We start from the raw sequence: 26772 nt of genomic DNA, 5'->3' as shown, positions 1-26772 counted from the left end.
TCCACCATTGAATTGCTCAGCATGAGTAGAGGCGTTTCCTGGATATATTCTTTGATCTTATTGGAGCGATCTAAGGCAGACATGTCTGCAAATTGATTCTTAATATTATATGAATTCTCATAGTAAGACCGAAAAAGATCTACAATTTCTTTGGGATTATGTTCATTCCTTCCCTCTGACATATGGGATAAATGTAGCTGTCATAAGTGGGTGGAGCAATCTGGCGAATGGTCTCGCGCATTTCGTAGAAGAAATGTTTTGATTTTCCCCTAGATTGCAAATATTTTTTATCTGAAATTTCTTTTAATTTGTCTCTTTTCTTTGTCAGATCAACAAGAGTGGAAGCATAGAGGATTTGTTTATGTAGACTCTCTAGGGAGTAAATTTGATTTAATAATTCTTCTATTTTCCTTGCCGTCTCTTTCTTTAACCTTATACCATGCTTTATCAGGATCCTTCTCATGACACATTTCAAAGTCTCCCACTGTAACGGGATTGAGGTTTGATCACCTCCAGATTGAAGCCAGTCAATCTGGAGGTCACGCTCCTCTTTCCTCCATTTTTCATGCCAAGGTTGTGAGTCTTTCTTCTCTGGAGGCGAGGTGTGTCCCTTCCTCTAGGAAGGCCCGGCCACTCTGAAGGGAGCACCTGGACCGATGGTGGTGAGTATTTTAACTACATGGGTGTTTTCCAGAAACAAGCAGCAGTGGACGTTGCTGAGTGAAAATTGCAAACTGCCGTTGTAGTGACTAGTATGTTATGGCCAGCCCGTGCTTCTAGAGACATGCACCCGTAAATTAAGCGGGCTCTCATCACTGCAGAAATGCCAAACATGTGGACGCTAAGTGCGGTTTAGGCACACTATGGCGCTCAAAAGGGAGGTGGGCATTTGTATTTGGGAGCACAGAATTTGCTGAATTTCTTTGGGGGGGGGCAAGGGCCATTTTTAGCTTTTCCAGAGCCTTTGTGCTACTTGTAATGTGAAAGCCCCCTATATTTCCATTAACAAATGATGGACCTGAGTGGGGACTTGCTTTTTTTTTGGATTGAGTCAAAGCTTTTATTGTGAGCCGAAATGTTATGTAAAATGTTCCCATTTATCCTGTGTTCTACTCTGATCACTGATATTGGGGTTTCTATTTAAATCTCCAAGTGATGTAATTCAGATAAAACACCCGAGGGATCCATTCACTATAATGAGGCAGCAGAGTTACTCTGGACTCCGTCTGGCCTCTGTTTTGTCCTTTTTTTCAGAGGTTCACAAAACTGTGGCCGACGGCACTTTTATGCACTCCTAATAAAAAGATGGACACCGTGGGATCACAGGCCAGACAGAGTCCACAGTGCCTCCATCTATCTCATTATAGGGAATCTTCTGCTGGGGATTCCTTATGAATCACATATTTCAGAGATTTACACGGAAACCCCGCTGTAAGCGCTCAGCCCAGAGCGCGGGATAAGTGTGAGCCGAGCCATACTGTGATCTTTGGGAGGCAGAATGAACTAATCAGCAGCAGGTGAAGAATTGGTTTTATTTATTTTTTATGCCGTTCCTCGTGCGGTATAATTGATTAGGTGACTTTATTCTTCAGTCCGGTGCGATTACAATACCAGATTTATAATGGGTTTTTATGTTTGGCAGCTGTCACACACTAAAAAACACTTTTTTTGCAAAAACTAGCTTCATCGCCATATTTTGAGAGCTTAAATTTTTCTATATTTCGGCCGACAGAGTCATGTAAGGGCTTGTTTTGTGCGTGACAAGTTGACATTTCTATTGGTACCATTTTTGAGGCAAATGACATTTTTTAACTCTTTCTGTTCCGAGTTTTGGGAGACAGAATAAACAAAAACCAACAATTCAGGAATTGTTTGTTGTTGTTTTTTATGTTGTTCTGCATGTTGTAAAATTGATAAGGCGGCTTTATTCTTCGGGTCAGTACGTTTACAGCGATACTACATTTATATAGTTTTTTTATGTTTTGGCGCTTTTACACAATAAAAACTATTTTATAGAAAACATCTTTTTTTTCCATCGCTTTATTCTGAGAGCTATAACTTTTTTATTGTTCGGCTGATGGAGCTATATGGTGGCTTGTTTTTTGCGGGACTAGATGTTGTTTTCAGCGGTACCATTTTTATTTACATTCGTCTTTTTGATCGCGTTTTATTCCACCTTTTGTTCAGCAGTATGATGATAAAGCATAGTTTTTTGCGTCATTTATTTATTTATTTTTTTTACAGTGTTCACTAAAGGGGTTAACTAGTGGGACAGTTTTAGAGGTCAGGTCATTCTGGACTCTGCGATTCCAAATATGTGTACTTTTATTGTTTATTTTTTTCATAATAATATTTATTAATGGGTATAATATATATATTATTATTTAGTGATTTATTATTATTATTATTATGTGATTTTTAAAAAAATATTTTTACAACTTTTTTTTTTCACTTTTTTACTTAGTCCCACTATGAGACTTTCACTTTCTGCAGTCTGATCGCTGCTATAAGGCATAGCAGTGCAGAATCACTGCTATGCCTCATAGCTGTCAGCCCTGCAGACACAAGATAGTTAGATCATGCACTGCGCATGATCTAACTACCTTGCTAGTGCCTGGTGACCCGGACGACATCGGGTCACCATGGCAACAATCGGGATCCCGCGTTGACGTCGCAGGGTCTCTGATCCAAAGACAGAGGGGCTTTCTTCCCTCTGCCTACACACTTAGTGCTGCGATCGCAGCATTTGGGGGGGTTAAAGTGCCGGTGCAGAATCAGCTGACACCCGGCGGCGATCGCATGTGCACAGCATCTGTGCGCGCAAAATTGCCGAGACGTATCCATACGTTCCATAGCGGTACGTACCAGGCCACAGGGGCGTTTGGATACGTCTCACGTCAGAAAGGGGTTAATTGGCTAAATTATATTACCAAATTGGTGACAAATTTAATTGGAACATGATCTATCATTCATTACAGATTCTCGGAACCAGCAGAACGCTGACGTATATAAAAGAACATTCTGTAGTGGATCCAGCAGAGAAGAAGATGGTGTTATGTTCAACTAATGTGAGTGTCATAAGGATATGTTTCCCCACTAGTATTCTGTAATAATCACATAGGGCGAGGAGACACGAGACAATATAACTTTTGCCTCTGGCAAGTTTGTAGTTTGGTGTGTTTTGTATTGTACCATGTATCTATTATTTATTTATTATGCTTATATAGCGCCATCATATACCACAGCAATTTACAGACATTTTCATCACTGTCCGACAGACCACACTGTGACTCCATCTACATCATTATAGTCGATGGCCCCGTCAGCACCCATATGCCCAAATCCCCTTTTGCGGGATTTCTGACGTTATCCCCGACAGAGCAACTGAACATATGCTAAGAGATTTAGAAGTAAAGGAGAAGATAAACCAGTTGAAAGGAATCTGACAGCAGGGTTTTCTACCCCAAAGTAAACTGCATCTAAGTAAAGTCACTGTAAAGGAGATTAAATTCATACCTTTGTTGCATAAAAGCGATTTCCCATTTTTTAGTAATCACTTGCACAATATTTATGCTAATGAGCCACAAGTACAGCGGACCTGGTACTCCACTTATAGCTCGCCTGCCTCTCCCCTTTTTACTTCACCGGCCTCTGGTCATTGACTTGACAGGTCACCCTGGTCTGAATGACCTGCCTCCCCCGCCCCATGATCTCATGCAGGCACTGTCATTCCCTGGTCTTCAGGACCTTACTCCACATGCTCTGCCCCCAGGAATGGCATCACGTGCGCGAGATCTCGGGAGGGGGAGGCAGGTCACCTGTCAAATCAATGACCAGAGTCCGGCGGCGGGTGGAGCGCTGTAAGCGCAGTGCCTCCTTTACGACTTTACAGCGGCTTCGCTTAGATGCCATCAATTGGGGTAGAAAAACCTGCTGACAGATTCCCTTTAATTGATTGGAAACAGGATGTCGGATCATAAATACAACATTTTCAGTAGCATGTATAGAATTGAAATTAGTTTCATCCAATATGGATCTAACAATGTTATTTTATTTTTTTCATTTTAGATTTCACTTACAAATTTAGTATCTGTGGATGAAAGGTTGGTTTACACTCCTCATCCAGAAAATTCAGAAGAGTAAGTAAAGTAAAAATAGACATTTACATTTATATTTGATTGTTTTTCACATTTATTGTATATCTTATTTAATTTAGAGGTAAATGGTATGATCACATTTGCAATGATTTTCTTATTGCTACCAATAGAGAAAAGCTTGGAAGGCCTAAAATTAAAAAAAATCTTTATTTAAAAGTAAACTGACAGCTGATTTATGCTACCCAAACCAACACTGCGATGTTTCAGACAAAATATACATTAAAAAGCCTGCTGGAGAACATGCAGCTCTGGTGACTTGTCCACTTCTCCCACCCTGCTCCCCTTAATGGATAGATCTCTCCCTATGTGTGTGTATAGGGTGAGACCTGTCACTCAAGATGAACAAGGTGGGGAGAAGCTGCCAGGTCAGCCTCGTGGACTAATCACCTGAGTGACAGGATCCTCAGCTGACTTTTAAATGCAGTGTTTGGCTATGTGCCCACGATGCAGAAATGCTCCGGATTTTTTCCTGAGCGTTTCTGCATCTCCCTGGCAGGAAAAAACGCATGCGGATTGTACATGTGGATTGTACATGCTTATTGTACATGTGTTTTCCTGCCAGGGACATGCGGATGTGAAGCGTTCTTCACATGCATTTCCGCATGCGGGTTGACAAGCTCTTTCCAAGCGATTTTAGCAAACTGTTCACATGTTCATATTTTTGGTCTGACTGTGTGTCTCATAAAAATCATGGAGACATGTCCATTTTTAATCTGAGTCACTGATCAAATTACCCATACAAGTCTATGGGTTCATGAAAATCAATGACAGTTCACGGATACCATGCATGTGCAATCTGTATGGGGTCCATGATTTACATTCTAATGGGAAGGAGAAGAATTACAGTTTTTTTTCTTTTTTCTTATGTGATAATCACTGATGAAACACTAAGGCCACGGCCCCACTATCAGTATTTGGTCAGTATTTGGTCAGTATTTTTTCTCAGTAGTGAGAGCCAAAACCAGGAGTGGGTGATAAATACAGAATTGGTGACTTGTTTCTCTTACACCTTTTCTCTGATTGTTCATCACCTGGCTTTGACTCCCACTCCTGAGAAAAAGTACTGACCGACGAATACTGACCCAATACTGATAGGGGGCTGTTGCCTAATGGTAAAAACTGATACACTGACTAAAACTGGTGAAACTCTGATCCAAAACACTGATGCAGAATGGTCTGTGTTTTTACGTATAATAAAAATCAGACGTCTGAATGAGGTCTTAGGCGGCTAAGTGAATGGACTCCATGTGCAGTTAAATGCAATTAGCCTAAATGCATCAGCCTGGAATTCAGACTAGTTTACAGAGGATTGCCTGGAATGGATACAACTGTAGAAAGCTCTTAAAGGGACTGTCAGCACAGAATGACTGTTCCAACCAAGCACAGGCGCTTGGCACTTCACAGCGGGGCCAATCATTTATATACACCTTCCCACCTGCTTGTTTTCCATCTATCGCCTCCCTTCTCTGTCTCTATGAAGCCAAAGCTGTCAATCAAAGAGGGGTAGAGGGGTTGGAAATAAAGGAAAAGCAAGCAGGGAGGAAGGTGTATATAAATGATTGACCCTGCCGTGAAGTGCCAAGCGCCTGTGCTTGGTTGGAACAGTTATCCTGTGCTGACAGTCCCTTTAAAGAAGACATTTCCATTGCCATAAATATGTATTATTTTTACCTGGTGTAAATGCTACTGTTCTGAACCCAGCGTTGTTTTTCTTTTGTCTCTGTGCTCTCCATCCCTGAGATATTGCCCTTTCTTCACTGTATAAATCTGTTCATTTTGCAAGTGGGCATCCTTAACGCTTTAAAAAAATAGCTTTACATACAGGGAAGAGGGGGCATATATCAGGGATGGAGGGGCACTCAGACAAAAGAAAGACAATGCCAGATTCAGAAGAACAGAAATGTTTTACACCAGGTTAAATAACAAATTAAATATTGATGCTAGTGACACAGCCTCTTTAAATATGTTTGCATAGTTTTCTTCCTTTGTTTCATTCACTGACAGTTGTCAGATATTATAAAAAATTGAAAGGAATTGGAACACAGGAAATATTGGAAAGTTTTATACCTTTATATTAAACTAGCTATTGAACCCGTTCTACGCCCAGGTGGTGAGCATTTTTATTGGTATATGGTCTCCCATGCTGGTATGTGCTGCACCCCTCCTGGTATTTGTGCTGCCCCCATCCTGTCCCCACCATCCTATCCTGGTATGCATGGCACCCCTCATCCCCAATCCTGGTATGCATGGCACCCTTCACCCCCAATCCTGGTATGCATGGCATCCCTCACCCCCAATCCTGGTATGCATGGCACCCCTCACCCCCAATCCTGGTATTCATGGCACCCCTCAACCCCAATCCTGGTATGCATGGCAACCCTCATCTCCAATCCTGGTATGTGTGGTACTCCTCATCCCTATCCTGGTATGCATGGTACCCCATCCCTCATCCCTATCCTGGTCTGTATGGTATCCCTCATCCTAGTGTGCATGGGCCCCTCACCAACATCCTGGTATGCATGGCACCCCTCACCCCCATCCTGGTATGCATGGCCCCTCATCCGAATCCTGGTATGCATGGCACTCCTCATCCCTATCCTGGTATGCATGGCCCCTCATCCGAATCCTGGTATGTATGGCACCCCTCATTCCCAATCCCGGTATGCATGGCACCCCACATCCCTAATCCCGGTATGTATGGCACCCCTCATCCCCAATCCCGGTATGCATGGCACCCTTCACCCCCAATCCTGGTATGCATGGCACCCCTCAGCCCCAATCCTGATATTCATGGCACCCCTCACCCCCAATCCTGGTATGCATGGCACCCCTCATCCCCAATCCTGGTATGCATGGCACCCCTCATCCCCAATACTGGTATGCATGGCACCCTTCACCCCCAATCCCGGTATGCACAGCACCCCTTACCCCCAATCCTGGTATGCATGGCACCCCTCATCCCCAATCCTAGAATGCATGGCACCCTTCACACCCAATCCCGGTATACATGGCACCCCTCATCCTCAATCCTGGTATGCATGGCACCCCTCATCCCCAATCCTGGTATGCATGGCACCCTCATCCCCAATCCTGGTATGCTTGGCACCCCTCATCCCCAATCCTGGTATGGATGGCTCCCTCATCCCCAATCCTGGTATGCATGATACCCCTCATCCCCAATCCTGGTATGCATGATACCCCTCATCCCCAATCCTGGTATGCATGATACCCCTTATCCCCAATCCTGGTATGCATGGCACCCCTCATCCCCAATCCAGGTATGCATGGCTCCCTCATCCCCAATCCTGATATGCATGGCACCCCTCATCCCCAATCCTGGTATGCATGGCACCCCTCATCCCCAATCCTGGTATGCATGGCACTCCTCATCCCAATTCTGGTATGCATGGCACCTCTCATCCCCTATCCTGGTATGCATGGCTACCTCATTCCCAATCCTGGTATGCATGATACCCCTCATCCCCAATCCTGGTATTCATGATACCCCTCATCCCCAATCCTGGTATGCATGATACCCCTCATCCCCAATCCTGGTATGCATGGCACCCCTCATCCCCAATCCTGGTATGCATGGCACCCCTCATCCCCAATCCTGGTATGCATGGCACCCCTCATCCCCAATCCTGGTATGCAAGGCTCCCTCATCCCCAATCCTGGTATGCATGGCTCCCTCATCCCCAATCCTGGTATGCATGATACCCCTCATCCCCAATCCTGGTATGCATGATACCCCTCATCCCCAATCCTGGTATGCATGATACCCCTTATCCCCAATCCTGGTATGCATGGCACCCCTCATCCCCAATCCAGGTATGCATGGCTCCCTCATCCCCAATCCTGATATGCATGGCACCCCTCATCCCCAATCCTGGTATGCATGGCACCCCTCATCCCCAATCCTGGTATGCATGGCACCCCTCATCCCCAATCCTGGTATGCATGGCACTCCTCATCCCTATCCTGGTATGCATGGCACCTCTCATCCCCTATCCTGGTATGCATGGCTCCCTCATCCCCAATCCTGGTATGCATGGCTCCCTCATCCCCAATCCTGGTATTCATGATACCCCTCATCCCCAATCCTGGTATGCATGATACCCCTCATCCCCAATCCTGGTATGCATGGCACCCTTCATCCCCAATCCTGGTATGCATGGCACCCCTCATCCCCAATCCTGGTATGCATGGCACCCCTCATCCCCAATCCTGGTATGCATGGCACCCCTCATCCCCAATCCTGGTATGCATGGCACTCCTCATCCCTATCCTGGTATGCATGGCACCTCTCATCCCCTATCCTGGTATGCATGGCTCCCTCATCCCCAATCCTGGTATGCATGGCTCCCTCATCCCCAATCCTGGTATTCATGATACCCCTCATCCCCAATCCTGGTATGCATGATACCCCTCATCCCCAATCCTGGTATGCATGGCACCCTTCATCCCCAATCCTGGTATGCATGGCACCCCTCATCCCCAATCCTGGTATGCATGGCACGCCTCATCCCCAATCCTGGTATGCATGGCACTTCTCATCCCTATCCTGGTATGCATGGGCCCCTCATCCCCAATCCTGGTATACATGGTACCCCTCATCCCTATCCTGGTATGTATGGTACCCCTCATCCTGGTATGCATGGCACCCCTCATCCCTATTCTGGTATGTATGGTACCCTTCATCCTGGTATGCATGTCACCCCTCATCCCAATTCTGGTATGTATGGCCTCCTCATCCCAGAAACCTGGTATGCATGACACCTAATTCCTCATCCTATTATGCATGGCACCCCTCATCTTTATCTTGGTATGCATGGTACCCCCTCATCCCTATTCTGGTATGCATGATACCCCTCATCCTTGTATGCATGGCACCCCATCCCTCATCCTGGTATGCATGGTACCCCGCATTCCTATCATGGTATGTATGGTACCCCTCATCCCTATTTTGGTATGCATGGCACCCCTCACCCCCCAATCCTGGTATGCATGGTCCCCTCACCCCCCAATCCTGGTATGCGTGGTCCCCTCACCCCCCAATCCTGGTATGCATGGTCCCCTCACCCCACAATCCTGGTATATGTGGCCCCCTCATCCCTTTCACGCTGTACACACATACAAAAAAATAAACACTTATACTCACCTTTCTTCCCTGTGCTCCAGCGCTGCTGCCCCCTGTTCTGCCGGAGGCCAGGGGAGGAGTGTGGCGCCGGAGCACTGCGCTGTCCGGCGCCATTTTGCTTAAGACACACTGCAAATGTGTCTTCAGTAAAATGGCGCCGTATAGCTCTATGTGCATGCGCCGGTCCGACGTCTCACTCCTGCCCCGGTCTCTGGCGAAGAGAGGTGCCGTGGCAACGCTCCTACCGGTCAGGTAAGTATGGCGCCGGAGACTGCAGTATGCGTTCAGTGCCTACGCATACTGCGATCTCCGGCGCCATACACTCCTCTTACCTGTAATGGCTGGATGCCTGCTTCTGTCTGGAGCCAGACTGCACGTCATGCATGCGTAGTCTATTGAGGCTTCAGACAGAGATACGCAACCCCAGTTATATTATACATATCTAGATCAGTTTACTTACTGAAAAAAAGGAAGAAAAAAAAATCCATGTGAAGTTCTTTTGTGCGGCTGCCTGTAGGCACATGGTGAGTCTATACAAAGCCTTACTGAATATTCACTCTTTCCAATAAGAATGTCCTTATGAAGATGTGCCTCTTAGGACTCATATTTTCGGTGCCAATGCTGTCTTTAAAAAAATTGACAGCACACAGACCAGCGGGGCAGTGCTGAGCGATTTTTTTCACTGACCGAATCTGTTTTTAAAAAATCGCAGCAGGCACTAGTTTCTTCCGTAAATCTGATGAGACTCACCCATTCAGGTCTATGGGTGTGAGAAAATAATCGGATTCTATATGAAGACACAGTCCAGCATCCAATTTTTACGGATACATTGAAGTTCTGTAACATAGGAAACTAAATTGTCCTGTAAATGATTAATAGCTCCTGTAAAAAAACAGATTGTACATGGATGACAAATTAGAGAAAAATAGTTTCACTTTTTTGGATGAAACTCTGACCAATTTTCTTTTTTAGATGCTCTTGTGAATCTATCCTGATATACATTATTACTGGTTTAATAATGTGTCATTTAGACTTGGTTCTCTATGTGGTTTCTCATTGTAGGACGGTACTGACACAAGAAGCCATAATTACAGTAAAAGGAGTCAGCTTAAGCAGTTACCTAGAAGGACTAATGGCCAGCACCATCTCATCCAATGCAAGAAAGGTATAAAGAACACATGAAATAATGAAAAAGCCTCACTGATACATAAATAATAAAGCCCCCATACACTTTAGATAGCTGTCGGATGAACAATGGTTCAGTAGCTTTCTTCCCTGACTCCTGATATACAGGAGTGCTGCCTATGTCGAGTGTTCCTGTGTTCTCTATGAGAGAGACAATGCTAGACATCTCTAGTGGCCCTAACCTTTAAAAGAACACCAGTCTGAAACCAGAAATTTCAGATCCTTCTGTCCTCCAACATCTTCTACTGAAGGACACTTGTGAGGCCCCAGTACACATTAGACAGTTGGCCACAACCTTTCAATTCAGAAGTTTCAGCCAACATTAGTCTGATATCTATGGGGGCCTTAAGACTCTGTTCCCACCAGAAAGAACATCCCTGCCTCACACATTGCTCTAATGTCCCGGTCTCCTAGCTAGGCTCATAGGAAGCCAAGCACACGGCACATGGTGCAAGAGTGTCTCTCACCAGTAAAGTTTATAAAGCACATTTATTATACCCAAAATTAGCATAAAATCAGCTTGAGTAGGTGAAAGCTAGGATGGGCTGCTCGGAATGAACTCACCACATGGAGAGGAATATGTGAATATGCTTTGATTTTATTCTCATTTGTGAGTGTAAATTAAAGGTACATGGCAACAGGATAAGATCAGTAAAAAAAATACTTTTTAACAGGTTGGAAAAACATAGTTTGAACCTAGCTTTAGGGCCTATATTTCCTTACACTTATAAATGTGTCCATAGTTAGCTATATTCTACTCGCAAATCTCCAGTAAAATAAGATATGGTGGAGATAGCCGGTAGATTTTTTGCGAAAGCAGAAAAGTGCCACTGGACACCTCTTTATTATATGTAAGCAATTCCACTGAATCTGTCAGCAGGATTTCACCCTCCAAACTACAGTGCTGCTCACCATTATTGGCACCCTTTCATTTTTTTCATAGACATTACAATATCTTCAAAAATAAATGGAAATATACCAAAGTTATATCCTCAGGATTTTTTAATTAGTGGTCCAAAGTAATACAACAATGAAACATTGTTTTTCTACTTCCATGTTGCAATTTCAAAGAAGAAACAGAATAAACAGCATGTGCAGCAATAAAGGCACCCCTAATTAATACTTAGTGCACACCCTTTGGCATTGCTGACAGCCTCCAAATGTTTCTTGTAGCCATCTATAAGCTTCTTGCACTTCTCAACTGGAATTTTCTCCCACTCTTCCTTTGCAGTTTGTTCAAGCTCTTGAATGTTTGCAGGGTTCTTTTTCCCAATGGCTGATTTCAGCTCACCTCAAAGACTTTCAATGCGATTGAGGTCAGGACTCATTGCTGGCCATTTTAAAACAGTCCATTTTCTCTTTTTCAACCATTCCTGTGTACTTTTGGATGTGTGCTTTGTTTCATTGTCTTGGTGGAGGACCCATGATCTTGGACTCAAACCAAGTTTTCTTACACTGGGTAGGACATTTTGCTCTTAAATTTCTTGATAATTCTCTGCTTTAATGATTCCTGTGATACGGTCAAGGCCTCCAGAACCAGACGCAGCAAAGCAACCCCACAGCATTATGGATCCTCCACCATGCTTAACTGTTGGTAAGGTGTCCTTTTTTATAAGCTTCATTGCGCCTTCTGAAAATAAACTGTTACTATGCATTGCCAAAAAGCTCTATTTTTGTTTCATCTGTCCACAGAACATTTTCCCAGAAGGATTGTGGTTTGCCAAGGTACTCTGTGGCAAAGATCAGTCTTTACTTTTTATGTCTTTAATTCAGCAATGGTTTCTTCCTGGCCTTCGCCCATAAAGCTCTGCTTGGTTTAGTGTGTGGGGCATGGTACTTGTTGAAACCATGACCCCAGACTTTACCAGATTGGCCTTCAAGTCTTTGGATGTTTGACATGGTGTTTTTTCCACCATTCGCACCGACCTTCGAAGACATCTCTTGTCATTATTCCTCTTTCCCCCACGTCCAGGCAGGTTCTTGACGGTTCCATGCTTGCCAAACTTCTTAATAACACTGCACACTATTGAAACTGGGATACCAACGTCTTTGGAAGTGGCCTTATACCCTTTGGAAGTCTTGTGTTTGCTAATAATAGCAGTTCTGATTCCTCAGACAGCTCCTTTATCTTCACCATTGTGACAAAGGAACAGGGCTTACCATGTGGCTTTTTAAAACACTGAAGTCATCATTCATTGGCTAATTCATGTCACATGGGCAATGCCAAGTAATCACAGGAGAATCTCTTTTTTTACCACAGGCGAGTCAAAATGGGCTTCCATACTAAATTAATGTAAAGGGTTTTAGGTTTTTCTATTTTTCCCTCCCATTGTTTTTGGTTTTAAATTATTGTGTATCATTTGCTCTTTTGCATTTAACACGAGTGCTCTATACAAAAAAACTGTTTCAATTGATTCATTATTTTCAGGAGATATTCCACATTATATAGTTAAACTTCATGGGTGCCAATAACGATGAGTAGGTCTGTATTTATATGCACATGTAGCTCTTTCAAAGACAAGTCCACTCCTTACATGGCCAGTCTGTTCCTCTATTACTGAGAAATGAGTGTTTGAATTGATGTGCAAATAGCTATAGTAGATCTGCAACCTCTGTCACTCCGGCTCTATTCCCCCCCAGCTCCGCCTCCTCCTGCTTGACTGGCATGCTGACTCCTCTATGCTGTGTGACTTAGGGCAAAGGAGCCGTAAAGGAGAACTAATCAGATACCCACATACTATTTACATGTTGTATAGTGTTGCCTGAAATGAAATGCAGCTTTTATTATACTAAATAGGGTATAATATAAACAAGAAGGAAAAAGTGCGTTAGAAACCAATACGCTTGGCCCTGCATTTGCAGTAATATATGCAATGTGAAACCGATCTTTATTCAAGTGTAACTATACTTCAAGAATATTCTTTGCATCAAGGCATTGAGAGCTTGTGTACGTGGCTCAGCGTTTCTATTTCTAAGTAAATGATTGTAATGCTATGCTACATATGTACAATGGTCATTGAAAGTTTGTGAACCCCCCAGAAGTTTTCAGCTGTCTGCATAAACTTTACCTAAACCTTCATCAGATTTTCACACAAATTCTAAAAGTAGATAAAGGGAACCAAATCATACAAATGAGTCAAAAAAATTAGACTTTGTAATTTTTTTTAAAAAAGGGAAAATGATCCAATATCGCCTGTCTGTGAGGGGCAAAAATATGTGAACCTGTAGGCTACATTCCCATGATGAGCTTTTGATGCGTTTTTGACTATGCATATTTTTGCTGCAGCAAAAATGCAGCATGTTACAGTTCCAGTGGATGGGATTTATAGAAATCTAATGCCAACTGTGCTTTTACTTCAGTCTGCCTAAACTGACCTGCGGTGCATGTTTCAAATCTGCAGCATGTCAATTTCTCTTGCAGGTACGCTCAGTTTTCTGTGCAGATCTTTCCCATAGACTTGCACTAGATGCAGAAAAATTGCAGGTAAAAACTGTACATGCGTTTTTAGTGCACTTCTGCTGCGGAAATGCATTAAAAACGTATGTAATTCGCATCTAAGTATAGTTCTGTCAAAGCCAAATACCAGGAGGTATCGGAATAGAAAGTGATCAAAAAATGTCATGAGCCCAAAAATGGTACCAATAAAAACGTCAACTCATCCTGCAAAAAATAAGACCTCAGAAGAGTCTGTTGGCCGAAAAATGGAAAGATTATAGCTGTCAAAATAAAGCGATGCAAAAAAAAAGTGTCTTTTAGTGTGACAGCTGCCAAACATAAAAACCCCAATATAAACCTGGTATCATTGTAATCGCACCGATCCGAAGAATAAAGTTGTCTAATCACTTATACCGCACAGTGAACAGCGTAAAAATAAATAAAACCAATTCTTAACCTGTTGTTGATTTGTTCATTCTGCCTCCCAAAGATCACAGTAAGGCTCGGCTTACATGTATCCTGCACTCAGCGCTGAGCACTTACACCGGGGTTTCCTTGCAAATTTCTGAAATGCGTAATTCAGATGGAACCCCTGGCAGAAGATTCCCTATAATGAGGCAGATGGAGGCACTGTGGAAGCTGTCTGGCCTTTGATCCGGTGGTGCACGTCTCTTTAGGCATGCAAAAAAGCACGGTCCGCCACAGTTTTGTGCACCTCTGAAAAAAAAGGACACCGCTTAACAGAGGCCAGACGGAGTCCAGAGTAACTCTGCTGCTTCATTGTAGTAAATGGATCCCTCGGGGGTTTTATCTGAATCTTGTCACTTGGAGCTTTAGAAGGAAACCCCGACATAAGTTCTCAGCGTAGAGCACAGGATAAATATGATGCAAAATGGGGTTAATTGAGGGGGATTCTGCTCTTCTAGCACTTAGGGGCTCTGTATATGGAGTCTGCAAAGTATTCTAGAAAAATCTGCACTCCAGGAGGCAAACAGCGCTCCATCCCTCCTGAGTCTTGCCGTGTGGCTAAGCAGTACTGTACAGCCACATATGGGGTATTTCTACATTCAGCTGAAATTGTGGGACAAATTTTCATGCTATTTTTACCCATTTCCCAGTGTGAAAATGTAAAATCTGGGGCTAAAACAAAATTTTGGTGGTAAAAATGTAATTATTTTTTTCTTCACCGCTCATTGGTATAAAATTCTGTGACCCACCTGTGGTGCCAATATGATCGCTGCACCCCTAGATGAATTTATTGAAAGGTGTAGTTTGTAAAATGGGGTCTCTTATGGGGGATTCTGCTGTTTTGGCACCTCAAGGGCTCTGCCAATTTGACATGGCAACCTCAAACCAGTCCAACAAAATCTGAACTCCAATATGGCGCTTCTCAGAAGAAATTGCACAACTAATTTTGGAATCCATTTTCTCCTGCTATCCTCGTGAAAATGAAAAAAATTGGGGTTAAAATAACATTTTTGTGGGGAAAATATATTTTTTTCATTTTCACAGATCAACGTTCTGTGAAGCACCTGTGGGTTCAAGGTGCTCACCACAAGTCTAGATAAATTCCTTGAGGGGACATGACACCCGCAGTCCATTCCATCAAAGTCTGCATTCCAAAACGTCACTCCTTCCTTTCTGAACCCTGCCGTGTGCCCAAACAGTGGTTTTCCTCTACATATGGGGTATCTGCGTACTCAGGAGAAATTGAACAACAAATTTGGGGTCTATTTTCTCCTTTTACCTGGGGATTCAAGGTGTTCACCACATGTCCAGTTTCCAGAATGGTGTCACTTGTGGGGGGTTTCCATTGTTTAGGCACATCAGGGGCTCTCCAAACGCAGCACGGCACCTGCTAATTATTCCAGCAAATTTTGCACTCAAAAAGTCAAATGGCGCTCCTTCCCTTCCAAACCCTGCCGTGAGCCCAAACAGTGGTTTTCCCCCACATATGGGGTATCAGCATGCTTAGGAGAAATTGCACAACAAATGATGTGGTCCATTTTCTACTATTACCCTTCTGAAAATAAAAAAATTGGGGCTAAAAGAACATTTTTGTTGGAAAAATTAGATTTTTTATTTTCACGACTCAATAATATAAACTTCTGTGAAGCACCTGGGAGTTCAAGGTGCTCACCACACATCTAGATAAGTTCTCTGAGGGGTGTAGTTTCCAGAATGGTGTCACTTATGGGGGGTTTCCACTGTTTAGATACATCAGTGGCTCTTCAAATGCGACATGGCATCCGCTAATTATTCCAGCAAATGTTACATTCAAAAATTCAAATGGCGCTCGTTCCCTTCCGAACCCTGCCATGCGCCCAAACAGTAGTTTTCCCCCACATATGGGGTATCGGCGTGCTTAGGAGAAATTGTCCAACAAATTTTGGGGTCCATATTCTCCTGTTACCCTTGTGAAAGTAAAAAAAATTGTGTCTAAAGAAACATTTTTGTGAAAAAAAAGTTAAATGTGTATTTTTTCCTTCCACATTCCACTAATTCCTGAGAAGCACCTGAAGGGTTAATAAACTTTGTGAATGTGGTTTTGAGCACCTTGAGGGGTGCAGTTTTTAGAATGTTGTCACTTTTGGGTGTTTTCTGTCAAATAGGCCCCCTAAAGTCACTTCAAATGTGAGGTGGTCCCTAAAAAAATGGTTTTGTAAATTTTGTTGGAAAAATGAGAAATCGATGGTCAACTTTTAACCTTTATAACTTCCTAACGGAAAAAATTATAGTTCAGAAATTGTGCTGATGTAAAGTAGACATGTGGGAAATGTTATTTATGAACTATTTTGTATGGCACGACTCTAATTTAAGGGCATAAAAATTAAAAGTTTTAAAATTGCAAAGTTTTCCAAATTTTTGCCAAATTTCCATTTTTTTCACAAATAAATGCAATTCATATTGAAGAAATGTTACCACTATCATGAAGTACAATATTTCATGAAAAAAGTCTCTCAGAATCAGTGGGATCATTTGAAGCGTTCCAGAGTTATTACCTCATAATGTGGCACTGGTCAGAATTGTAAAATTTGGCCTGGTCATGGAGGTGAAAACTGGCTTGGGCTGTGAAGGGGTTAAAGTGTGACACACCAAAAAGTCAAATAATGCAGCATCAAAAACAAAAAATGTGATAAAAATGAATGTTAAAAAAACTCACATAAAAGCGCAATGAAAAAACACAAGTAGCATAATTTAAAATAATAGATGCAGAAATTCTGCAGCGTCAAAGACTCATCAAAAGCTCATCGTGGGAACGCAGCCTTAGGGTTAGCAGATAATGTGAAGTTGAAATTAGAGCTGGTTTTATCAATGGGATGAAAACCAGGAGTAAGTGTATGAACTGTTTTATGGATCTATCAAATTCTCATGTTCACACCACGTGTTTCTGAATCAGATCCTGGCTGCAAGATTATAAAATATATTTTAAAGATCATGCTAGGGGACTATAGCAGGGGACAAGACTAGTCTGACTCCGCCCCGGCTAGCTTCTCTTAGCGCAGCTAGAGGTGATTGACGGGTTTCTCATAATAGAAGAGACCTGTCACTCTCCTGCATCAGGACTCCGAAAAGCTGGCAAGGGACGACAACGGACTAGTCTTATCCCCAGCTATGGTCCCCTGATATGATCTTTAAAATATATTTTGGTTTAAAAGAAAAATATACAAGGCTGCAATCGTGTAGCCAGGGTCTAATTCATGCTGCCCGTGATTTTGGCAGCATGAATAAGGTGACAGGTTCCCTGTATATAGGGCTGAGCTGCAATACTGCACACAAGTAGAAAACAGTCGTATCTTCCTATTCCAGGATAACGCGTTGAATGGGACTATATTGCAAACACAGCTGTGCTTCTTGATCATTCTGTAGATCTAGAAAATCCTCAATGCTTTTTATGGATCCACTTACTGTGATTTCATCTGTATACTAACTTATTTTCTGTGTCATCCTAGGGGTGGGATGCAATTGAATGGGTCATTCAGAATTCTGAGAGCACAGTAAGCTAACAGTGTCTGCCTCCACTGCTTATACTACTAAGGGTAATTATACAAGTCTTCTACATGTTTTACCTGTGCAACGTGTAAATGAAACATGAGTGGTACGTATGATGGTGACTACAGGGGTGAAACATAGGACGTTGCCAGGTCAGAGAGTAGTCCTCATGTGACAATAGAGGTTTCAATTAAAATCCCCAATATCATGAGTTATAATTATCTGTAAGTATCAGGTAGAAGCATGCAGAGCTCCAGCAGGACCCTCCTGTAATTGGTCTTAATTAGTGTTGAGCGATACCTTCCGATATCAGGAAATATCGTATCGGATTGGATCGGACCGATGCCCAAAAAGTATCGGATATCGCCGATTCCGATACCGGAAACCAATGCAAGTCAATGGGACACAAATATCGGAATGAAAATAAACCCTTTCTTTCCTTGTAGGTTAATTCTACATGAAGTAAAACAACTAAGAATAATGTAGAATGTATTATGCGAAAAGCCGGCAATTCATCAGCGGCATACACCGGTACCCGACAATTTACAACAGAAAGAATGGAGCTTCACACATAGATTAGATAGATAGAAACATGTCAGTCACATATATAAGAAGTACAGTGACAGTGTTGCTTACTGTACTTGTCATTTAGTGTAAAGGATTTATTTAAAAAAATAATAGTGTTTTCATGCACCGTCTCTTTAAAAAAGCCGGCCGGCAATTCAGCAGCGGTACCCGACAATTTATAACAGACAGAATAGAGCTTCACACATAGATTAGATAGATAGAAACATGTCAGTCACATATATATGAAGTACAGTGACAGTGTTGCTTACTGTACTTGTCATTTAGTGTTAAAATAAAGGATTTATTTAAAAAAAAATTGGCATGGGGTTCGCCTTAATTTTAATCTCTAGCGGAGGTTAAGCAGACGGCTGGGGCAGATGTTTGAAGCCTGGGAAGGGGGTAATACCCACGGAGCTTCCCAGGCTACTAATATGAGCCCCCAGCTGAATACCTAGCCTTTACTAGCTATTAAAATGGGGGACCCCCTCAAAAAAATGATGTGGGGTCCCCCCTAATTTAATAGCTAGCAAAGGCTAGGCAGACAGCTGGGGGCTGATATTAATAGCCCAGGAAGGGTGCCATGAATATTGGCCCCCTCCCAGGCTAGAAACACCAGCCGTCAGCCGCCCCAGAAATGGCGCATCCATAGGATGCGCCAATTTTGGCACTTAGCCTCGCTCTTCCCACTGCCCTGTAGCGGTGGCAGTGGAGTAATAGGGCAGGGGTTGATGTCAGCTTATAATGCCAGCTGACATCAAGCCCAGGTTAGTAATGGAGAGGCGTCTATAAGACACCCCCATTACTAACCCCATAGTCAAAGTTAAAAAAAAAAACACAAACACCCAGAATAAAGTCCTTTAATTGAAATAAACGCACAATTCTTTATTGTTCTAAATTAAACTCTACTTACCATCACGCCCATTCCAGCTGAAGCCAACGATCTCCTGCAATAAAAGAAAAATAATAAAGCAACCTCATCCTTACCTTTCCATGGTTCCCAGGACAGCTTCAGCTCTGCTACATCGAGATGACAGGCTGGACCGCAGCAGAACGCTGCCATCCAGCCTGTCATCCCGCAGACACTGAGAAGCGCAGGCTTGCTTGCGCTCCTCAGTGTCTCTCTGTGACGGCATCCAGATGAGCCGAGGTCATGTCCAATGAACTCGGCTCACCTCATGTACGTCACTGACAGCGTGGGAGAATTCTCCTGCACTCAGCGCTTCAGCGTGAGAATTTTCCCACGCTGTCAGTGACGTGCATGAGGTGAGCCGAGTTCATTGGACATGACCTCGGCTCATCTGGATGCCGTTACAGAGAGACACTGAGGAGCGCAAGCATGCCTGCGCTTCTCAGTGTCTGTGGGATGACAGGCTGGATGGCAGCGTTCTGCTGCGGTCCAGCCTGTCATCTCGATGTAGCAGAGCTGAAGCTGTCGTGGGAACCATGGAAAGGTAAGGATGAGGTTGCTTTATTATTTTTCTTTTATTGCAGGAGATCATTGGCTTCAGCTGGAATGGGCGTGATGGTAAGTATAGTTTAATTTAGAACAATAAAGAATTGTGTGTTTATTTCAATTAAAGGACTTTTTTCTGGGTGTTGTGTTTTTTTTAAATACTTTGCTAGAAATTCATGGTGGTCATGTCTAATATTGGTGTGACCCCATGAATTTCGGGCTTAGGGCCAGCTGATAATGCCAAGCTGGCCCTAACCCCTTTATTACCCAGTGAGCCACCACACTAGGGCCCTGGATGAGTTGGGTACAGCGCCAGAAGATGGCGCTTCTATGAACGCGCCATTTTTCGGGGTGGCTGCGGACTGCAATTTGCAGCGGGTGAGGCCCAGAAAGCTTGGGCCTCCCTGCGCTGCGGATTCCAGCCCCCAGCTGCCTAGTTGTACCTGGCTGGACACAAAAATAGGGCGAAGCCCCACGTATTTTTTTTTTAAATTATTTCATGAAATTCAGAAATTAAGAAAAAAAGGGCTTCCCTATATTGTTGTGTCCAACCAGGTACAAATAGGCAGCTGGTGGTTGGGGGAGCCCGTTTCTGCCTGCTGTACCTGGCTGGACACAAATATAGGGCGAAGCCCCACGTCAATTTTTTTTAAATTATTTCATGAATTTCCTGAAATAATTAAAAAAAAATTGACGTGGGGCTTCGCACTATATTTGTGTCCAGCCAGGTACAGCAGGCAGGAACGGGCCGCGCCCAACCACCAGCTGCCTATTTGTACCTGGCCGGACACAACAATATAGGGAAGCCCTTTTTTTCTTTATTATTTCATGAATTTCATGAAATAATTTAAAAAAAAAATACATGGGGCTTCTCCCTATTTGTGTGTCGAGCCAGGTACAACTAGGCAGCTGGGGGCTGGAATCTGCAGCGCAGGGAGGCCCAAGCTTTCTGCCCCCCCCCCCCGGTGCAAATTGCAGTCCGCAGCCACCCCGGAAAATGGCGCGTTCATAGAAGCTGGATGCTGTACCTGGCTGGCATACAAAAATATGGCAAAGCCCACGTCAAAATTTTTGGGAAAAATTAATTAAAAAATAAATAATAATTTAGGGACTGCATCTTTATTAACTCCTCAAATGTCATTTAGTGTTAAAATAAAGGATTTATTTAAAAAAAAATTGGCGTGGGATCCCCCATAATTTTAGTCTGTAGCGGAGGTTAAGCAGACGGCTGGGGCAGATGTTTGAAGCCTGGGAAGTGGGTAATACCCACGGAGCTTCCCAGACTACTAATATCAGCCCCCAGCTGAATACCTAGCCTTTACTAGCTATTAAAATGGGGGACCCCCCCCAAAAAATGATTTGGGGTACCCCCTATTTAATAGCTAGCAAAGGCTAGGCAGACAGCTGGGGGCTGATATTAATAGCCCAGGAAGGGTGCCATGAATATTGGCCCCCTCCCAGGCTAGAAACACCAGCCGTCAGCTGCCCCAGAAATGGCGCATCCATAGGATGCGCCAACTCTGGCACTTAGCCTCGCTCTTCCACGCTGCCCTGGTGCGGTGGCAGGGGGTAATAGGGTTGGGGTTCATGTCAGCGCCAGCTGCCATGAAGCCCAGGTTAGTAATGATGGGCGTCTATAAGACACCCCCATTACTAACCTACAAAGTGTTAAAAAGAAAAAACACACTACACCCAGAAAAAAATAATTTATTTGAAATAAAACACACAATATTATTTAATTCTTAGTTTACTAAAAAAAAATAGTTACCTGTCCACGTTCCTGCACTGATCTCCCATGCACAGCTGTCACATCGGAGATGGACTACTACGGAGGGGTAAGGATAAGGTTGTGGTTTATTATTTTATATTTTATTACAGGAGATTGATGGCTTCGGGGAATTAGGTGTCTAGGTGAGTATAGGTGTAGTTTTTTATTTTTTACTTTATTTTTGGTGGCGATCGGCGGGGACAGGTAATGTATGAACTAATTTATTGTAGGCAACCACTGGCCACCAATGACATGTATTTAAAATTTATTGGGGACACAGTAGGGCAATTTAAATAGCAGGATCAGGCTGATGGGAACTACTGCTCCCATCGAGCTGATCCTGCTGGCAGGAGTGGACGGGGGACAGACATAGGCCGATGGGAGTAGTAGTGTCACATCGGCCTATGTCTGCCTGCACGCACACACCCGCAGACATCGCACAGACACCGCGCACACTCGCAGACATCGCACAGACACCGCACACACTCGCAGACATCGCACAGACACCACACACACTCGCAGACATCGCACAGACACCGCACACGCTCGCAGACATCGCACAGACACCGCACACACCCGCAGACATCGCACAGACACCGCGCACACTCGCAGACATCGCACAGACACCACACACACTCGCAAACATCGCACAGACACCGCGCACACATCGCACAGACACCGCACACACCCGCAGACACTGCACACACCCGCAGACATCGCACACACCCGCAGACATCGCACACACCCGCAGACATCGCACAGACACCCCGCACACACTCGCAGACACACGCACAGACACCCCGCACAGACACCCCGCACACACTCGCAGACACACGCACAGACACCCCGCACACACTCGCAGACACACGCACAGACACCCACACACACCAATCATGACGGGCTGATGGTCTGGGAGGTGAGGCTGACCTGTGCGGCCGTGGGAAAGTTCATATGAGTTCATGCAATGCAGTCAAGCATGAACTCACATGAACCCTCTGAGGGCACCGCGGTGACTTCAAATGAACAGCTGATCAGCATCACCTGATACCTCAGCTGTTCATTTGAAATAACCGGCGGGAAAGCGCAGCACAGAACGGGAAAGCCGGCGGTGAAGTCTTTTCACTGCCGGCTTCCCCGCCCGGGTCCTTCGCTCCCCGCTCCTTGGTGCTGCGCTCCCCGCCCGGTCCTAACTCACGATCGGGATGGGAGGTGGCGAGGGGAGCGGAGGATCGGGGTGGGAGGCTGCGGGGAAGCAGTATGGGGCTGTGTGATTGTTTAAAAGCCGGCGGCTTTTTACCGCCCGCCGGCTTTTAAACGATCAGGAGAATTCTCCCACGCTGGGATGGCATTCTGATGACAGGCTGGATCTCAGCTGAGCGCTGCCATCCAGCTTGTCATCCTTCAGAGACACTGCAGAGCGCAGGCATTATGGGAACTTCCGATTCCGGTATTCGATATTGTAAAAGTATCGGAATTAAGTATCGGAATGCTCAACACTAATCTTAATCTCTTCCTATTGGATACATAGTTGTGATAAGAGGAGTCCACGTCTCCTGCCGACATGTCTGGCCAGCAGGTGGTTCACTTTACAACCTGGCGGATCGTATGTATTATTTATGTTCTATGTATATGAAAGCTAATAGGTGTTAAATTATAATGCAAGCTACCTGTTCTGCATCCTGTTGCTTTTCATGCACAGAGAAACCTCCCAGAATGCAATATCTTTTTCACATGTGAGAAATAGATTACTAATATAAATGTCAAAGACTAAAGGGTAACTGTCAGCACATTTTATATATAGTGGTAGGACCCCAGTAAAAATTATACCTTTTATGTAGAGATCTGATGTGCCAGTCATGAGAAATCTAGTGTAGAAGCAATATGTAAAGCAGGCAGGTAGCGCACTAAGGGCGTGTCTGTTCACTTGGAAGAAGTCTAAGTGCAGTGACACACCCCTTATGCACTTCCATCCTCTTTTTCTTTTCTCATGACTGGCACATCGGATCTGTACAAAAAGGTATCATTTTTTATTGGGGGTCTAGCACCTATACAGTCATAACACTACATGTATAAAAACATGCCATCAGGTTGCCTTTAATGTATTTCTGCTTATATTTTGGTCTTGTTGGTCACAGACAATGTGCTGATTGAAGTGGCCCAATAACTCTTATCCAATGTCTTTTTCATTTCATTATTGTACTCACTAAATAATTAAAAATGTCCCTTCATATGACCATATTTACGGTCAGAGTGCTGTCCGTGAAAAAAATCAGACAACACTTGGACCAATGTTATTTAATGGGGCAGTGCAGATGAGCAATTTTTTTTCACTTACCGAATTTGTGTGTGAAATAAAAAAAAAGGCCGCCTGCACTAGTTTCTTCCATAACCCGGATGAGACTTACACATTCAAGTCTATGGGTGAATGAAAAAAATCAGATACCATACAGAGACAGAGTGGAGCATCCAATTTTTACAATACATTGCAATTCTGTAACATAGGAAACTATAAATGGTCGTGTAAATGATTAAAGCTGCTGCTGTAAAAAACGGACTGGACACGGATGACAAGTGAGAAAAAAATTGTCCCACTTTTTTGAGTGAAACTCTAATTATTTTTTTACGCAGCGTAAAGTGACCAGCGGAGCAATTTTGAAACCTGCAACATGTTAATTTCTCTTGCGGATACGCTGAGTTTTATGTGCAGATTTTCCCCATAGAATTGCATCAGATCTGGAAAATCCATATGTAAAAACGTATATGTGTTTTTAGTGCATTTCCGCATGTAATGTGCACATGACTGTACAATAAAGTTTTGGCAAAGCCACATACCAGGAAGTATCAAAAGCAAAGCAGCTTTATTTAAAACATGACATACCGAAAAGAAACAAAAATCGCAGCGTAAAAACACTATAAGAACACAAAAGGAAAAAAAAAGAAATGCAAGTAACCTAATTTACCTAATAGGTGCCGAAATGCTGCAACATCAAAAACTCACTAAATACTCATCGTGGGAACATAGCCTTAAAGGGTTTGCCCATGATTAGGAAAAAGAGTTGCTTTATTTTCTCAGGAACTGAGCCACCCTTTCAGTGGGTTGTGTCTGGTATTGCACCCTAAGGCTGCGTGCCCACTATGCGTTTTTCAAGCGTTTTTCCTGCGGAATTTCTGCTGCGGAAATGCTTGAAAAACGCTTGGTAATACATGCCCCATGGTCCCCAATGACAATCCGCATGTTCTGTCCCCATGCTGCAGAATTTTCTGCAGCGTATTTTATGTGCGGAAAAATCCGCAGCACGTCCATTATTTGTGCGTTTACGCATGCAGAATTGCCGTCTTCAATGCATTAGAAAAACGCAATTGCATGTACAAAACGCGTGAAAAACGCGTGTTAAATTCCGAACGCGTTTTTTCTGGCAAGGACATGCAGAAATGAAGCGGAAATTTTCCGCTTCATTTCTGCATCGTGGGCACATAGCCTAAGGGTATGTGCCCACAATGCAGAAATGAAGCAAAAAATTTCTGCAACGTTTCTGCATGTTCTTGGCAGTAAAAACGCTTGCGGATTTTACACGCGTTTTTGACACGTTTTTACATGCGAATTTGACTTGCGTTTTTCAAATGCATTGGGACCTCAAATCCTCATGTAAAAACGCACAAATAATGGACATGCTGCGGATTTTTCCGCAAGGAAAATCCGCTGCGGAAAATTCCGCAGCATGGGCACAGAACATGCAGATTTTCATTGGGGATCATGGAGCAAGGATTACCAAGCGTTTTGCAAGCGTTTACGCTGCGGACATTCCACAGCAAAAACGCTTGAAAAACACATCGTGGGCACGCAGCCTTAGATGAAGTGAATCTGGTTTGGCTTCAAAACTCAACATGAGCAAGGATGCCATTGTTTCTGGGGGAAAGAAAAACAGCAGGTTGTCTTCAACCAGACCACACTCAGTAAAGGGAATCTGTCAGCAGATTTTTGCCCTGTAATATGAGAGTAGCATGATATAGGGGGAGAGAGCCTGATTCCAGTGATGTGTCATTTACTAGTCTGTGTTTTGCAGTTTCAATACAATGCATGTTAGTGGTGGATTTAGGTGAAGTAACTGTCTTCCGACAACAACTGCTTGTCTATGGCCTCCTTTATTCCAAAAATGTTAATCCTGTCATGGTAATGTATGAAGTCTGCCTTTTTCTGTACCGTCGATAAAAAATTAGACCACAAAGGGGAATAGAAAACCTACAATTTACTGCCTTTGTCTTTCTCTTCTACGCAGATTCAGGAACAGTCATTCACGCACTACTGACATTGCGAATGTAGCTTCACAACCGGATCCAGTCTGCTGTATGATCACCATCATGGAACAACGACTCTCCCTCCATCAGAAAGATCTTCTAATTCACATTTTTTATAAATAGTTTTTAAATGACCACTGGATGCAATAAACGAACATTACTTACACTTTCATATCCAAGATGTCGACATATTGCTTAGCTTGTTGTATTTTATATCAGTCCACTGTGAAGATCAAGGTTGGCTAGGGGTATGTGCACATGGAGTCTTTTAGACGCCGGTGTACCCACATTGTTTTTGACACAGATGACACTTCAAGAAAATACCAGCAGGGTTTTCCTGTAGCGTATTTTCTGACTCTTTGGACTCCCCGGCGCCTCCGCAACAGAGCACTGCGGCACTGTGCTCAGCCAAACGGGCCCGGGGGGAAGCAAAGCGCGCTCCCTGTGACCTACACTTTGCGGATATGTCGCAGGTGAGGAAAAAAAGCGTACGTCACAGGGACCTGTGACGTGCGGGGAGGGGGGAGTATGGTAAACGTGGACATAGGCGGGGAATTGGTGGAATAAGCAGATGGGCGGGGATAGCTTGGCGTCCGGGGGATAGCTTGGCATCCAAGGGACGCCAAGCCTGTGAGAAACCAAGGAAATAGAACTACATTTCTCTGCATTCAGACCTCCGCCATGGGCCATACAGGTATGTACTGATTTACTTTTCTATACCCTGTATGACCATAGTGGAGGTCTGATATCTCCCAGAGGGTGACAGATGCAAGCATT

General features: G+C 43.8%; 1 protein-coding gene across 2 annotated transcripts in view; it reads left to right on the top strand.

Moving 5' to 3' along the window:
• Positions 1–26169, top strand: part of PRELID3A (PRELI domain containing 3A) — a 111286-nt gene extending 85117 nt beyond the window's left edge. For both annotated transcript variants that reach the window (XM_073676706.1, XM_073676705.1), the window contains exons 3-7: positions 2979–3068; positions 4069–4139; positions 10360–10462; positions 17872–17958; positions 25977–26169. In XM_073676706.1, coding sequence (XP_073532807.1) covers positions 2979–3068; positions 4069–4139; positions 10360–10462; positions 17872–17925 — 318 coding nt within the window. In that variant the 3' untranslated portion in view covers positions 17926–17958; positions 25977–26169. The remainder of the gene's footprint in view (positions 1–2978; positions 3069–4068; positions 4140–10359; positions 10463–17871; positions 17959–25976) is intronic.
• Positions 26170–26772: the final 603 nt, after the last annotated feature.

The sequence above is a fragment of the Phyllobates terribilis genome, unplaced genomic scaffold (assembly GCF_046119375.1).
Source record: "Phyllobates terribilis strain yellow unplaced genomic scaffold, ASM4611937v1 Scaffold_4__5_contigs__length_816908805, whole genome shotgun sequence".
In the NCBI taxonomy this organism is placed as follows: Eukaryota; Metazoa; Chordata; class Amphibia; order Anura; family Dendrobatidae; genus Phyllobates; species Phyllobates terribilis.
Note: the sequence above shows the minus strand (reverse complement) of the source record. Positions and strands in the feature narration are given on the sequence as shown.